At 38.7% G+C, this 16,718-nt stretch overlaps 1 protein-coding gene across 1 annotated transcript in view; it reads left to right on the top strand.

Annotated features, from left to right (window-relative positions):
* The window catches only part of PACRG (parkin coregulated), a 540,505-nt gene that overhangs the window by 59,968 nt on the left and 463,819 nt on the right, over positions 1-16,718 (top strand). Inside the window, exon 2 of the mRNA XM_055536161.1 lies at positions 9,200-9,334. Within this exon, the coding sequence (XP_055392136.1) occupies positions 9,200-9,334 (135 nt within the window). The remainder of the gene's footprint in view (positions 1-9,199; positions 9,335-16,718) is intronic.

Here is a 16,718-nt window from a genome sequence, read left to right on the forward strand (position 1 = left end):
ATTCTCCAAGCCAGGCTTCAGCAATACGTGAACCGTAAACTTCCAGATGTTCAAGCTGGTTTTAGAAAAGGCAGAGGAACCAGAGATCAAATTGCCAACATCTGCTGGGTCATCGAAAAAGCAAGACAGTTCCAGAAAAACATCTATTTCTGCTTTATTGACTATGCCAAAGCCTTTGACTGTGTGGATCAGAACAAACTGTGGAAAATTCTGAAAGAGATGGGAATAGCAGACCACCTGACCTGCCTCTTGAGAAATCTGTATGCAGGTCAGGAAGCAACAGTTAGAACTGGACATAGAACAACAGACTGGTTCCAAATAGGAAAAGGAGTCCGTCAAGGCTGTATATTGTCATCCTGCTTATTTAACTTATATGCAGAGTACATTATGAGAAATGCTGGGCTGGAAGAAACACAAGCTGGAATCAAGATTGCCAGGAGAAGTATCAATAACCTCAGATATGCAGATGATACCACCCTTATGGCAGAAAGTGAAGAGGAACTAAAGAGCCTCTAGATGAAAGTGAAAGAGGAGAGTGAAAAAGTTGGCTTAAAGCTCAACATTCAGAAAACGAAGATCATGGCATCTGGTCCCATCACTTCATGGGAAATAGATGGGGAAACAGTGGAAACAGGTCAGACTTTATTTTTTTGGGCTCCAAAATCACTGCAGATGGTGACTGCAGCGACGAAATTAAAAGATGCTTACTCCTTGGAAGGAAAGTTATGACCAACCTAGATAGCATATTCAAAAGCAGAGACATTACTTTGCCAACAAAGGTCCGTCTAGTCAAGGCTATGGTTTTTCCAGTGGTCATGTATGGATGTGAGAGTTGTACTGTGAAGAAAGCTGAGCGCCAAAGGATTGATGCTTTTGAACTGTGGTGTTGGAGAAGACTCTTGAGAGTCCCTTGGACTGCAAGGAGATCCAACCAGTCCATTTTGAAGGAGATCAGCCCTGGGATTTCTTTGGAAGGAATGATGCTAAAGCTGAAACTCCAGTACTTTGGCCACCTCATGCGAAGAGTTGACTCATTGGAGAAGACCCTGATGCTGGGAGGGATTGGGGGCAGGAGGAGAAGGGGACAACAGAGGATGAGATGGCTGGATGGCATCACTGACTCGATGGACATGAGTCTGAGTGAACTCCAGGAGTTGGTGATAGACAGGGAGGCCTGGCGTGCTGCGATTCATGGGGTCGAAAAGAGTTGGACACGACTGAGCTACTAAACTGAACTGAACTGGGGCTTTCCTGGTGACTCAGATGGTAAAGAATCTGCCTGCAACCAGGAGACTAGGGTTTGATCCCTGGGTCAGGAAGATCCACTGGAGATAGAAATGGCTACCCACTCCAGATTTCTTACCTGGAGAATTCCATGGACAGCGGAGCCTGGCAAGCTATATAGTCCGTGGGATCACAGTCAGACACAACTGAGCAACTAACAACAAAAACTAGGTTTAGGTGATGGCCTTGTGAGAGTTTTAGGTGTCTATAATGGGATTACACGCTTGTAAGAGGAAAAGAGCCCAGAGCTCGCTCGCTCTCTGAACCTGACCTTTCTGGCACCCTGATCTCAGATGTCCAGCCTCCAGAACTGAGAAAATAAAACTTCTCTTGTTTAAGTCACCCAGTCTATGGCATTTTGTTATAGCATCCCAAAGAGACTAAAACAGAAGACCTGTTCTCCTGTTTAACTAGCAAATAATTTTATCAAGAATCATAAATACAAATTCTGATCTTATCTCATACTGAAGATTCTGTCTGAAGGAAGTAATATAAAATGTGGATTAAGTGATACACTTGAAAAATTTATAATAATGTAATTACAAAAGGCAAAATAAATAGAAATAATATAAACTCCAAGTATAATTGCAGATAGTTAGAATGTTGCTTAGCCACAAAAAAATGACATTTTGATATCAATAACAACTTCAAAACATATTATACTAAGGGAAAAAGTACACTAAATAGAAAGGACATAAGAATGAAAAAAATGGTATTTGCATATATTTTTTTGGAAAAAGTCCAGAGAGGAAGCATAAACATATTAACAGGTGATAGGATAGTAAGTGATTTAATAAGATTTCCCTCCATTTGGCAGTTTATTATTTATGTAACTTAAATTAATTATTTGTGTCTTCATAGTCAGAAGCCTGTCTCCTCTCTGCTTCCAGACCTCTTCATTCAATTAGTGATGTGCCCTAGGTAATTCCCCTTTAAGTTTTTCCCAAACCCAGCCTTCTGGTACAGTGACTAACAGTGGTAAAGAATACACCTGCCAATGCAGGAGATGCAGGCAATGCAGGTTTGGTCCCTGGGAGGGGAAGATCCCCTGGAGGAGAAAACAGCAACCTACTCCAGTATTGTTCCCAGGAAAATCCCATGGGCAGAGGAGCCTGGCAGGCTACAGTCCATGGAGTCACAAAGAGTTGGACACGACTGAGCAACTAAACACACAAATCACCTGGAAGTTTTCTTTAAAACTCACTGTTGCCATGGAAGTGAAAGTGAAAATTGCTCAGTTAGTCATGTCCAACTTTTTGCAACCCCATGGACTGTACAGTCCATGGAATTCTCCAGGTCAGAATACTGGAATGGGTAGCCTTTCCCTTCTCCAGGGGATCTTCCCAACCCAGGGATCAAACCCAGGTCTCTTGTATTACAGGCGGAATCTTTACCAGCTGAGCCATGAGGGAAGTCCAGGAATACTGGAGTGGGTAGCCTATCACTTCTGCAGGGCATCTTCCCAACCCAGGAATCAGACTGGGGTGTCCTGCATTGCAGGCAGATTCTTTACCAACTGAGCTATCAGGGAAGCACTGTTGCCATAGGGCCTGGCTTTAAAGGACTCCACAGTGTGTCCATATATATTGAATATTTATTGAAATATGTATATTTTACAATACAAGGCAGTTGTTATCCTTCTTGGCTCTTACTAACAAAAACATTACTATTACAGTGTTTTGTTATATTGTTAAAACTTCTTATAAAAACTTTACCAGGTAAAACTTTTTTTTTCTTTACCAATGAGCCTTGTAAAAGAGCTCACTTTTGTTAATGCTGTGGTGCCCTACCTACCATTACAATCAGATTTGTTAACTGTTAATCTTTTGCAGGGCTTCTCAGGTGGTGCTAGTGGTAAAGAACCTGCCTGCCAATACAGGAGATATAAGAGATGCTGGTTTGATCTCTGAGTCAGGAAGATCCCCTGGAGGAGGGTATGGCAACCCACTCCAGTATTCTTGCCTGGAGAATCCCATGGACAGAGGAGCCAGAAGGGCTAATGGTCCATAGGGTCGCAAAGAGTTGGACATGACCCAGGTGACTTAGTTTGCACACGGTCTTTTACAAGTATTTTTCTGGTTATTTGGAGACCTGAGGCATTGCATTTTTCTGATATATTGAAACAATTATGACTGGCAAATAGGACAGACACGGAATTACATTACTCTTTACTCAGAAATCTAGACTGATGGCAACGAGTTCACCAGTCCTGGGGCCAACATCCTGTTGCCTGAGTAGCTCGGAAACTAATTCTGGCCCACCAGATGCTTAATCACAGTGATCTTATGAATCCAAATTTCATGTTGGTGGCTGATTCATGTCAATGTATGGCAAAAACCACTACAATATTGTAATTAGCCTCCAATTGATATAAATTAATTAATTTTTAAAAAAATTTCATGTGGAAATATTTCCTAATTAAATTAGGAAATCAGTGTCTTTGCATTTTATTGTTTAAATGTTAGTGAGTTGGCCAAATGGACCATTAGAGAGACGCAATGTAGCTTCTGCACTTGAAGTAAAAGTCTTCTTTTTTTCTTTTTAGCTTTTTCAGTTCAGTTCAGTTCAGTCTCAGTCGTGTCCAACTCTTTTCGACCCCATGTATTGCAGCACACCAGGCCTCCCTGTCCATCACTAACTCCCGGAGTTCACTCAAACTCACGTCCATCAAGTCAGTGATGCCATCCAGCCATCTCATCCTCTGTTGTCCCCTTCTCCTCCTGCCCCCAATCCCTCCCAGCATCAGAGTCTTTTCCAATGAATCAACTCTTCTAATGAGGTGGCCAAAGTACTGGAGTTTCAGCTTTAGTATCAGTCCTTCCAAAGAACACCCAGGGCTGATCTCCTTTAGAATGGACTGGTTGGATCTCCTTGCAGTCCAAGGGACTCTCAAGAGTCTTCTCCAACACCACAGTTCAAAAGCATCAATCCTTCGGCGCTCAGCTTTCTTCACAGTCCAACTCTCACATCCATACATGACCACAGGAAAAACCATAGCCTTGACTAGACTGACCTTTGTTGGCAAAGTAATGTCTCTGCTTTTGAATATGCTATCTAGGTTGGTCATAACTTTCCTTCCAAGGAGTAAGCGTCTTTTAATTTCATGGCTGCAGTCACCATCTGCAGTGATTTTGGAGCCCAAAAAAATAAATTCTGACACTGTTTTATGCTAAAAAACAGATCTACTGAAAAGAAACTTTCAAAGTGTATGATGAGGAATTTTAGAGAAACTTAAGTCCCTTCCTACTAATTATTATTAGTTTTGTGACCTTATGACAGAGCCTGTGATTTAAGTCCTAACCCATTACAGACATTCAATAGATGTCGGCATATAAAGTGTGCTGTCATCTGTAGTCGCTTCTGAGTGCATTCAGTATCTCGGTTCCCAAGTGCATTAGATTTTATTAAAAGAATTCAGCTGCAACATCCATTCTTCCTAATTGGTTTACGGATGGCCCTCACCATTCGGGCAAATCCTAATTGCATTTTCCCACAAATCTAGTTTGATTTATGGTTCCCTATTTGCTCTATATTATTTATATAAATCGAGATTAAATTCTTAAGACATTAAATAAAACTTAGAGTTTTTTTGTATAAGTATGAGACATATAAGGATCCTTAACAATATTTTTTGCTTTGTTTTATTTAGTCAAGTTGTATCCAACTGTGTGATATCCAGTAATAATAACTTTATTACCTTTTCAGAGATTAATTATATTTCACTTTTTTTTATGTACAGATTTTTAAAATTAGTTGGAATGAATTATGCATGGAATATTAAAAATAGTATATCTTTCTGTAAGCTTTAAGTGGGTATAAATTTGGAACAGAAAAAATATTATCTAAGGATATAATGACAGAGCATTTGCATAAAATTAGGTAATGTCCCTTTGCATTAACAAGTTTAGGTGGGAATATTCTAATCGGTTTTACAAATTGTAACTCTTGAGACTCCAAGGATTAATTTGGAATGGACCTATAGCAGACTTCAGAGAATCTAGTGTTTTTAAATAAGTAAATGGCAGAAATATGAAAACAGAAGATAACATAATAACATCCTGTCACTGCTGAGTCATTGCATGTTAGCATGGACAATTTTTGTAAAACTAAGTAAAGATTTCCATGGAATTGTATGTATGGACTCATTTCGTAGAGAGCCCATGAATATTTATGGGCAGAAAGAGGAAGTATAAGTTGTCTATTAGAGTTTATAAAAAGCCTTCTGGGCATCTTAGCAATATGTTCATTATTTGAAAAGTTTGGACATTTAGAACTTTGAGTTCTGAACCAGAAAGAAATAAAATATATTTAGAATAAGAGATAAAAAGGAAGAGAAATTGATTTTAAGATAAATACAAAGAAAAAGGAGAAAGATGCCTAATCTCAAACAAATTTTCGGCCAGATAAACAAACGAGAGGCATGCTCTCAACAGCAGAAATGATAAATTGGCATCTAAAAAAAACTGAAAATCTAAATCATGGTTGTAGCTGATTTTTTTAGTTGAGGGATTGTAGTGGGTCTCTACGGAATTGAAAAAAGATTCCCTAGCACTCACAGCGACTCTTTGAGATCCCATGGACTGCAGCACACCAGGCCTCCCTGTCCATCACCAACTTCCTTGCTCAAACTCATGTCCAGTGAATTGGTGATGGCATCCAACCATCTCATCCTCTGTTGTCCCCTTCTCCTCCTGCCTTCAATCTTTCCCAGCATCAGGGTCTTTTCCAATGAGTCAGTTCTTCACATCAGGTGGCCAAATTATTGGAGTTTCAGCTTCAACATCAGTCCTTCCAATGAAGACTCAGGACTGACCTCCTTTAGGATGGACTGGTTGGATCTCCTTGCCGTCCAAGAACTCTCAAGAGTCTTCTCCAGCACCACAGTTCAAAAGTATCAGTTCTTTGGTGCTCAGCTTTCTTTATGGTCTAGCTCTCATGTCTATACATGACCACTGGAACCGTCTTGTGTGTCCACCCCAGCCAGCTGTATTAAGAGGCTCTTCCCCGTTCCTACTGGGGTGGTGTCAGAGGGACAGGCGCTGGTGGTGAGACCGCTCCATCTGTGATGTCAGGGTGGGGAGTGATGGTGGGCACTGCTCCCCTTCTCTGCCAGGACGGTGGTGGTGTAAGCCGAGGTGCTGAACTCCCACCCTCACCCAGAGAGATGAGGCACTCTCTCCACCCACCCTACCCAAGGCCAGCTGGGACACCAGTACTTCTACCCCCCAGCTCTTTCTGCTAGAGAGATACCAGCATAAACCAGCTGAAACAGAAGGTTTAAGATCTGGAGTTTCACAACGCGCCAATGTCCAGGTTTCAATAAAGAAATCAGTTGTCACACCAAGAATCAGGAAGGTTGTAAAGCGAATAAAAAAAGACAAGCAACATATGCCACACACCCCCAGGCCCTGGCAGGCATCATTCTACTCTGTTTCCATGAGTTTCTTTTAGATTCCTCCAGAAGGTATTATCACATAGTATTTGTCTTTCAGTCTGACTTATTTCACTTAGACCTTAACGAATATTCAGGTTGTTCCAAATGGCAGGACTTACTTCTTTTTATGGTTGAATTATATCCAATATAGGTCTTCCCTGGTGGGTCAGTGATAAAGAATCTGCCTGCTTATGCAGGAGATGTGGGTTTGATACCTGGGTTGGGAAGGTCCCCTGGAGAAGGAAATGGCAACCCACTCTGGTATTCTTGCCTGGGAAATCCCAATGACAGAGGAGCCTGGCGAACTACAATCCACGGAGTCACGAAAGAGTCAGACATGACTTAGCAACTAAACAGCAAAAACAATATCCATTATACACACACACACACACACACACACACACAAAGTTGTTTTCTTTACCCATTAAAAAGCTTATTTTTCAAAACCACAGAAATGACCAGTAATCAGTGCTGTATAATAAACACACACCTACACACGCACACACGTATACACTATTGTGCTAAGAAGTACAGTGAAAGTGAAAGTCGCTCAGTCGTGTCTGACTCTCTGCGACCCCATGGCCTGTACAGTCCATGGAATTCTCCAGGCCAGAGTACTGGAGTGGGTAGCCGTTCCCTTCTTCAGGGAATCAAATCTAGGTCTCCCACATTGCAGGCAGATTCTTTACCATCTGAGCCACCAGGGGAGCACTATAACTTTCTATAAATACATATGCATGCTGGCTACGTTTTCTTTCCTTAGAGTAGGTTCTACCACCTTTGGAGGGTATGTTAGAATGGTGACATGATGGTAGATAGTAATTTTTTTTTGTAAATGTAACTTCTTGGCAAAATAAAAATCTGCCAATTCTATATCAGTTCCCAAAAATGTGATTCAAAATTTATTGTTCCTTGAATCCCCAAAGTCTGGGAAGGACATCATACCATTATTGTTGACGACGTCCCCTTCTGTACGGCATCCAGCTCAGAGCTCTGAACAAAGCGGTTGCCGTAGGCACATGCTCATTTAACAGTTGAATGAACTTGGCTGAAAATAGCGGCTAATAATTCTAATACCAGACCAAATTTCAAATCTTTAATGAGCAAAAGGAAATCTTACTTCTCTACTGCCCAGTGTCTTCTCAGTAACCGATGCAGTCGTATGCTGGGGACAGTGTGCTATGAACTGAAGTTCATTTTAAACTCTAATAAAGGCCTCCGTGTTACCACACTCCTCAATTCCACTTCAGCATTTAATCATCTTAATATTTCTTAATATTCCACTCAGTTTCTAAAACTAGTCTTTATGTGAGCTTCAGATAAAACGTGTTTGTCTTTATCTGTGTGTTATATTAGATATATTTTTATATATAGTTTGTTAAAATTAAAAATTTTCACACATATTAAAAATTAACATGATGTCAAATAATTTAAAATATTAAGATAGTAGGTAAATTATTTGCTATCTTGTTTATATTAAGAATTGACAAAATAATTATTTTATTAACCTAATAAATGAATAATAATTTACCTTTTTTAAAATAAAGAGGCATAAAAAAATAATGTTTAGACTATATGTATTGAACAACACAATGGAGTATAATTTCCTAAACATTTCACTAATCACTTTGAATTTTGTAACGTAATAAATTAGTTCATATGTAAATAATGCTACAAGATATTTGTAGCAGATTTAAAGTTGTAGCAGATTTAAAGTTGTACTCAATGTGAATAGCTTAATATGAGATATTTCTTCATTGATAAAAATCACAGTTTGACAGGTTGAAAGATTCTCATAGAATCTCCTCTAATGTTCATTTTTTTGAAACTCATGTTATCAGATGTAGACCACCATTTTTCTTTTTCAACGCTCTCATTTATCATTACTTAATTTTCAGAGGAGCCTAGCATACTACCACCCATGGGGTCTCAAAGAATTGCACACAACTTAGCAATTAAACAACAACAAAATTTTTATCACACTTTTATGGTTTTGTGGTTATATTCATACCTTGAGAACATATTATTTTTATTTTATTTATATAGAAAGATTTGAAGGTGATATTTTAAATTTATTTCTAGAATATTCCACAAAGTATATCAGACTTGGATTAAAACTTGCAGTTATTAGGAATCTTAAAAGTTTTAACACTCTGAACTTAGTTGCTTTTATTAATATGTTTTCCTTAAACAAAAGTTCAGGCTTTTCTTCCTTACAAAGTAATATTTTAAAAGTGACATTTTCTAGGAATACTTTGTAAAATAGCTTGAAATAAAATAAATCCTTAACAGTGTTATACATTTTTTTTCTCCAAATGTTTGTGAGATTTTTGTTGCCCATTATTAAGATAATTTGATTTGTCTTCCAGAACGTTTTGTACAAAATGAAACTTATAAAAGCCAAAGTCTTTTCATCGTGCATTTTCCCATGTGTTTTAAAACCTGATTCCTACTTTTATTTTTTTATTTTTTCCTTTGAAGGTGAGAGGCCCTCCAAGTGCAGGAGCATTCAAAGAAAGACCCACCAAACCCACAGCGTTTCGAAAATTTTATGAACGAGGAGACTTCCCAATTGCCCTTGAACACGATTCGAAAGGAAACAAAATAGCGTGGAAGGTAAGTCCTTGCACAGCTGCGAGAACCAGCTGTGCTCGCTGTGGAAGTGCTATCTCCCAGTGCCAAACACACTCGACTGATAAGTAAATAAGCTGGAGTGATTTCTCGGTGAGTGGAAGATGGTGGGTAAGCTCTTAGAGGAAGCCCCTGTGTCAGCTGCCCACCTTGACTAACAATTAAATTACAGCCTGCAGGAAAAGAAAATGACAGAGTTGCTTTGCCTTAGAGAATTGTGTGCTGACCGATCCATCTCTATTTTTATGAAAACCTGGCATTCCAACCCGTTTCAGGCAGTCCATCAAATGATGGAACTGGTGGCTGGATGCGGAGAGCAACAGCCATTTATCTCCCCCCACATTTCACCTTCCTGCAGGACACTTCCAAATGGAAGCTTTAATTACCTAAATGGATAGGTCAAGATTGTCTGCTCCCTGGAAATGCAGAGTGGAATACAAAAGCAGGCGGGCTCTGACAGAGGCCCTCTCCTCTCCGTCTGCAGCACGTGTCAGCCGGCGCAGTGGCTGTCAAACGAGCTCTGTTAGAGACTGACCTCGGCCGCTGAAAGCATTATAGCACCGACATTTTTCTGACAAAAGGTTAATTGGCTTCAAAATAAATGTATTGCCTAATGACTCCATTCTAATGGGGCTGTGTTTCTTTCTAAAAGGCTCGCTGGTGTTATTTGTAAAAACTTGCCAATCCCTCAACTGGAGAAGGCTTTTACATTTAATTTGAAAAATGAATGCTGATCTCTAACCAGCTTCTGCTATTTAATTATTTTTTGTTATCAAGGACTTTGCTTTTGGGTGATATTTATCAGCTAAAAGGGCTTCTCAGCCTGAAGATTGGAAAGCAGTTGCACGTGTGTAAGCATAGCATCAGGTTAAGGAACACAAAAGGTTTTGCCAAGTATTTTGAATTTAGCAATTGATCCATGTAGCAAAAAAGTCCCACAGTAGTGTCTGAAGGGTGAATGTCAGGATTGTTTATAGTTAGTAACAAATTTATGTTAAAAAATAAGAATGATCAAAGTAAAGAATTCATCAAAGTAAACAGCTTAGATTCATTAAAATTAACCTTTTCCTTCTTTTTTGGAAAAACTGAAAGAATTGATTGTATTATTTCTAGTATGTCTTTAAATGTTTTCACATAATTATCAAACATTTCTAGATCTTGAGCAGTCACATAATATCCAGTTACTGAACTTATTAAAAAGTTATTTGGCAAGGGAAATCTGAAGTTGTCCTTGTTATTAAGCTTTGTCATATATTTTAGGCAATGAAGGACATTATTATCTTGGTTTTAATCATCTGTCTTAAAATGTGCATTTGTTATATGAAAATGTGCATGATGAGAAAAAATATATAGCAATATAACTAATTTAGATATTTCAATCTTAAAAACTTTAATTAGGGATTGGTTTGTATTAATTACATGGATTTTGATTAATTACACGGATTTAGTGTTTGTGTCAATGTACCGATTCATGCATGGTAACATAGAGATTCTTAAGAACTTGGTTCTTTTGAGTAAAAGAATATGCCATATTTCCTTATGAAAAACAAGTGGATTTTGGTGTTTTACGTAATTTTAGCACATAAAAATTGCATCAATAAAAGAATCCATAGATTTTTTTTTTGACCTGCTTGAATAATCTTGAGTAACTTCTAGAAATGTCAAGAGACAAAAAAAGTTTATCTTGAAAATAATAAAAGCATAGGATGAGTCATTTTGCGTTATCTTTGGTACTCCAGCAGTCAGATGGCATATAAACTGCTTTTCTTTTTTATAGCTATATTAATTCTTTTAAGCTACTATTGACTATTGTAGTGATTCAGCAAGCTAAAAAGTCAGATTAAAGAGGAAGCAATTTATTTGCTGCTGCTGGTAGGATAATAGCATACATTTAAAAAGACATCTTATCCTATAACCGGTAGACTTCTATCCTTTAAAGCTTTGCTGACCAGATTTCAATTGTACTACTATAATGCTGAAGATAAAACATTAAACTTATTAAGCACAGGCTTGTGAGCGATCTCTCATATTTATTCGTATTTATTTCTTGGCACATATACTGTGGGGAATGTCTGATACTTGGTAATACCAGAGGCCTTCTTAGGATAACATTTCTAAGGAATGGACATTGAATGTTGAAGAAAGCAGGGCTCCCCAAGCACCCTGCAAAAACCACACTAAAAACTGCCCCAGACCCAGCACTATACTCCCTTGTGTGTGGATAGAGCTCTGGTCAAGTGAACTTCTCACCTCATGGCCTAGCTTGCCCCTTGCTAAACACTTCTGAGTAGCTCTGATTCCCAGGAAAGTACCTGTCCTCTCTCCACAGTCCTTGTGACACCCCAAGGACTCCAAGAGTGGTTGTGAGACCTGAAATGGTGTGTGGAATTAAGTGGCAAGGAGATCCACTTCCTTTATCAGAATTTCAAGAAATGTCTTTGCAAGGTTAGGTTTCTCAACCCATATCCTGAACTGCCGTCATAGTTTAGAGCACATAAAAATGATCATTTCTTCCACATGTCAAAACAACAGGGCAGACCAAATGCCAGAATCTGTGCAGTTTAGTGTATCCCTCGTGGTATCGCTAAAGATCCAAGCACGGTCTAATGCATCTTTCGGCAGTGGTGGAAATGTGCTTCATCTGTAACGTCTAATACATTACAAGTAGCCATATGTGGCCATTAAGCACTTGAAATGTCCCCAGTGAGCCCGAGGAACTAAATTTTAGATTTTAATTAATTTTAATTTAAATAGCCACATGCTTACCATATTAGACAGTGCTGCTCTAGATTAAGATAAGATAATTCAGTCAAAAAGAAATGCTTGAACCTGCTAGCCAAATAGGAGACTATAACTATCTGAGAATCATTATTAAAATGAAAAACTAAGACTAGTATATGCATCTTTGAGATGGCTATGCTTATCATACATTCCCTGGTAAATATGAAAAAACTTTTGCAAGGTATTTGTAGCAAAATTTTCTATATACTTTTCAGGGGCAAGTTAATGATCTATGAAAGATGAATCAGTTCAGTTCAGTTCAGTTCAGTCGCTCAGTCACATCCAACTCTTTGGAACCCATGGACTGTGGCACGCCAGGCTTCCCTGTCCATCACCAACTCCCAGAGCTTGCTCAAACTCATGTCCATTGAGTCGGTGATGCCATCCAACCTTCTCTTCCTCTATTATCCCCTTCTCCTCCTGCCTTCAATCTTTCCTAGCATCAGGATCTTTTCCAATGAGTCAGTTCTTCCCATCAGGTGGCCAAAGTATTGGGTTTCAGCTTCAGCATCAGTCCTTCCAGTGAATATTCATGACTGATTTCCTTTAGGATTGACTGATTTGATCTTCTTGCTGTTCAAGGGACTCTCAAGAGTCTTCTCCAACACCACAGTTCAAAAGCATCAGTGCTTCTTCAGCACTCAGCTTTCTTTATGGTCCAACTCACACATCCATGCATGACTACTGGAAAAACCATAGCTTTGGCTAGATGGACCTTTGTTGGCAAAGTAATGTCTCTGATTTTTAACATACTGTCTAGGTTGGTCATAGCTTTTCTTCCGAGGAGCAAGCATCTTTTAATTTCATGGCTCCAGTCATCATCTGCAGAGATTCTGGAGCACCAAAAATAAAATCTGTCACTGTTCCCATTGTTCCCCTATCTGTTTGCCATGAAGTGATTGGACTGTATGCTATGATCTTTGTTTTTTGACTGTTGAGTTTTAAGCCAACTTTTTCACTCTCCTCTTTCACTTTCATCAAGAGGCTCTTTAGTTTCTCTTTGCTTTCTGCCACAAAGGTGGTGTCATCTGCATATCTGAGGTTATTGATATTTTGTCCTGGCAATCTTGATTCCAGCTTGTGCTTCACCCTGCCCGGCATTCCAGGCTAAGTTAAATAAGCAGGGTGACAATATACAGCCTTGACATATACCTTTTCCAATTTGGAACCAGCCCATTGTTCAATGCCCGGTTCTAACTGTTGCTTTTTGACCTGCATTTGACCTCCTGAGGTTTCTCAGGAGGCAGGTAAGGTGGTCTGTTATTCCCATCTCTAAGAGTTTTCCAGAGTTTGTTGCAATCCACACATAGGCTTTTGCATAGTCAGTGAAACAGAAGTAGATGTTTTTCTGGAATTCTCTTGCTTCTTCTGTGGTCCAATAGATGTTGGCAATTTAATCTCTGGTTCCTCTGTCTTTTCTAAATCCAGTTTGAACATCTGGAAGTTCTCAGTTCACGTACTGTTGAAGCCTTGCTTGAAGGATTTTGAGCATTACTTTGATAGCAGGTGAAATGAGTACAATTGTGCAGTAGTTTGAACATTCTTTGGCATTGCCCTTCTTTGAAACTGGAATGAAAACTGACCTTTTCCAGTCCTGTGGCCACTGCTGAGTTTTCCAAATTCCCTGGCATATTGAGTGCAGCACTTTCACAGCATCATCTTTTAGGATTTGACCTCTACTAGCTTTGTCTGTAGTGATGCTCCCTAAGGCCCACTTGACTTTGCATTCCAGGATGTCTGACTCTAGGTGAGCAATCACACCATCGTGGTTATCCGGATCATTAAGATCTTTTTTGTATAGTTCTTCTGTGTATTCTTGCCACCTTTTATTAATATCTTCTGCTTCTGTTAGGTCCATACGGTTTCTGTCCTTTATTGTGCCCATCTTTGCATGAAATGTTCCCTTGGTATCTCTAATTTTCTTGAAGAGATCTCTAGTCTTTCCCATTCTGTTGTTTTCCTCTATTTCTTTGCATTGATCACTGAGGAAGGCTTTCTTATCTTTCCTTGCTATTCTTTGGAGCTCTGCATTCAGATGGGTATATCTTTCCTTTTCTCCTTTGCCTTTCACTTCTCTTTTTTCTGAGCTATTTGTTAGGCCTCCTCACACAACCATTTTGCCTTTTTGCATTTCCTTTTCTTGGGGATAGTTTTGATCACCACCTCCTGTACAATGTCTTGAACCTCCATGCATAGTTCTTCAGGCACTCTGTCTATCAGATCTAATTCCTTGAATCTATTTGTCACTTTCACTGTATAATCACAGGGGATTTAATTTAGGTCATACCTGAATGCCTTAGTGGTTTTCCCTGCTTTATTCAATTTAAAATCATACTTCATCAACTATTTCCCAACTGTTGGATATTATAGGATTATTTCAATTTCAGAGGGCATGTAATTTCTAAATAATATTAAATGAAACACCCAGATACATAAACCTTTGTTTCCACCTCTGATTGCATCCTTAGGTTAAATTCCCTGAAGAGGAATTAGTAGGTCAAAAGTAATATTTTAAAAGCAGTCATTCCACAGAACCATATTCATCACTGGATCCTCCTTTAAAATAAAAGTCTGCTAAGGTGATGGGTTTCCCTTGTGGCTTAGAGGGTAAAGTGTCCACCTGCAATGTGGGAGACCCGGGTTCAATCCCTGAGTTGGGAAGATCCCCTGGAGAAGGAAATGGCAACCCACTGCAGTACTCTTGCCTGGAAAATCCCATGGACAGAGGAGCCTGGAAGGCTGCAGGCCATGGGATCACGAAGAGTTGGACACGACTGAGCGACTTCACTTTCACTAAAGTGATGGGTAAAGCATCTTATTTTGTTTGTTGATTATTAGGATCATTAAACACTTTTATATGCTTAACTAATTTGCTTGCCTTTTGAGCCCACTTCTTAAATTGTCCGGTTTTCTAGTGAAGCGTTAGTCTATTTCCCATTGATTTGTTAAAAATTCATGTGTAAATTTTATCTGTCAAAAGGATTTTATTATCCTTTTGTCATAGATAATATAAACAGATTCTTAAAGTTTTAATTTTTGTTGATAAGGTTTGATGACCACAATCACTTTAAACCTGTCTAACCCCGTCTCACCTTTCTAATCAAACATTTCTTCCTGAGACTGTATATCATGTGTTTTCTCTTTGCTGTCTCTAAATACTATGCATCATCAGTCTCTCTTTCACTTAGTCTTAACACAAATGAAAAGAAGTCTGGTTTTGGTCCCTAAGAGCTCTGCACTCTTCTACTTGTAGAAGTCTTTAAGACAGAAAAAGAAGAGATGGAACAGGAAAACTATGTGCCTAGCTGTAGAAGATTTTGAGGTCTTCTTCAAAATGGAAAGTTATAAAAAAATAAACTGCATACAACCGACAGGTATAAACCTTGTCTGAAACTGTATATCATTTCATTTCTCAGCACCTTATATCATCTGTCCTGAACCACACATACTTTTTAGTCTTTTTAAAAGGAATCTTACTCAGTTTTTTCCTCTTAATTTTTTTTCAAACTTGCCTTCTTAAGTCATAGAAACTGCATAGTGTCATTGTCCAAATTAGCATAGCAACCTGGGGCATTTCTGCATTCTTGTTTTCTTAGTCTTTGATATGTAAATAATCTTTGGTAGCCAGTTATGTTGAAATTAAGTGAATAAAGCCAGAACTGTGTGCCTGTGATGCACACAGGTAGGTCCAAGTGAGAGTGGACTTTAGGTGGCCCCTCCTCTTTGCCAAAAATATATCTGCCTCCCTGGCCTATTGGAGGTGCATAGAATTTCACCACTGAAGCATAGTTCCCTGAGGTTAATGTTATAAATTATACATTACTTGTTGATTAAAACTTGGATCATGCAACTTTGTTTTTTGATTAAAAATTAATTCATAAAGCAACATTAATTATGTAATTTAAACACACATCTTTCTGTAGTTTAATCAATGAGTTATATGTATATTCATTTATAAAGTTTAATCCACTTTAACATTTTACTAAAAGATTTTAAGCTGTTTTACAAAAAACTGTAAAATACAGAAAGTTAGCATATACTAGGGAAGATGAGAGAAAATGAAAACCAGATAGGGCCCTGCAATGGAGCCAGTAACAAGGCTAATAAAAATGACATACCCTAAATACTTCTAAGCCAGGGATTGTGTCTTTATTTCTAGCTTGTTCCCTCCCTTATGCCAGTGCAGTCCCTGAAAGAGTATCTGGCACAAAGCTGATGCCCAGCGATGTGTGTTGAATGAATATAAAACATCCTGCAACTGGTTACCGCTAAGGTCCACTTCTCAGGACACTGTTTCATGAGCGCACGTCTCAGCCTCTAGGCCTTACTCTCTTTGGTGACGACCAGGTACTGAATGATTGGCATGGCGCTTTTTAACTGGGGGCTAATAAAGTTTGTTTCACAGTTACAAAAATAGCCGTATTTCAAGATATTCATGAAATAGCTTAAAGAACAAACGATTAATTAGAAATTAGCCGTAGAGACCAAGTCTTCTGGTAGCAAATTAAGATAAGCTCCAGCAAGTTAATTTGAACACACAGTCCAGAGCTGTATGCAACAGTTTCTGTAGGTTGAATTTTACCTTGAA

Source organism: Bubalus kerabau, chromosome 9 (genome assembly GCF_029407905.1).
Source record: "Bubalus kerabau isolate K-KA32 ecotype Philippines breed swamp buffalo chromosome 9, PCC_UOA_SB_1v2, whole genome shotgun sequence".
Taxonomy (NCBI): domain Eukaryota; kingdom Metazoa; phylum Chordata; class Mammalia; order Artiodactyla; family Bovidae; genus Bubalus; species Bubalus kerabau.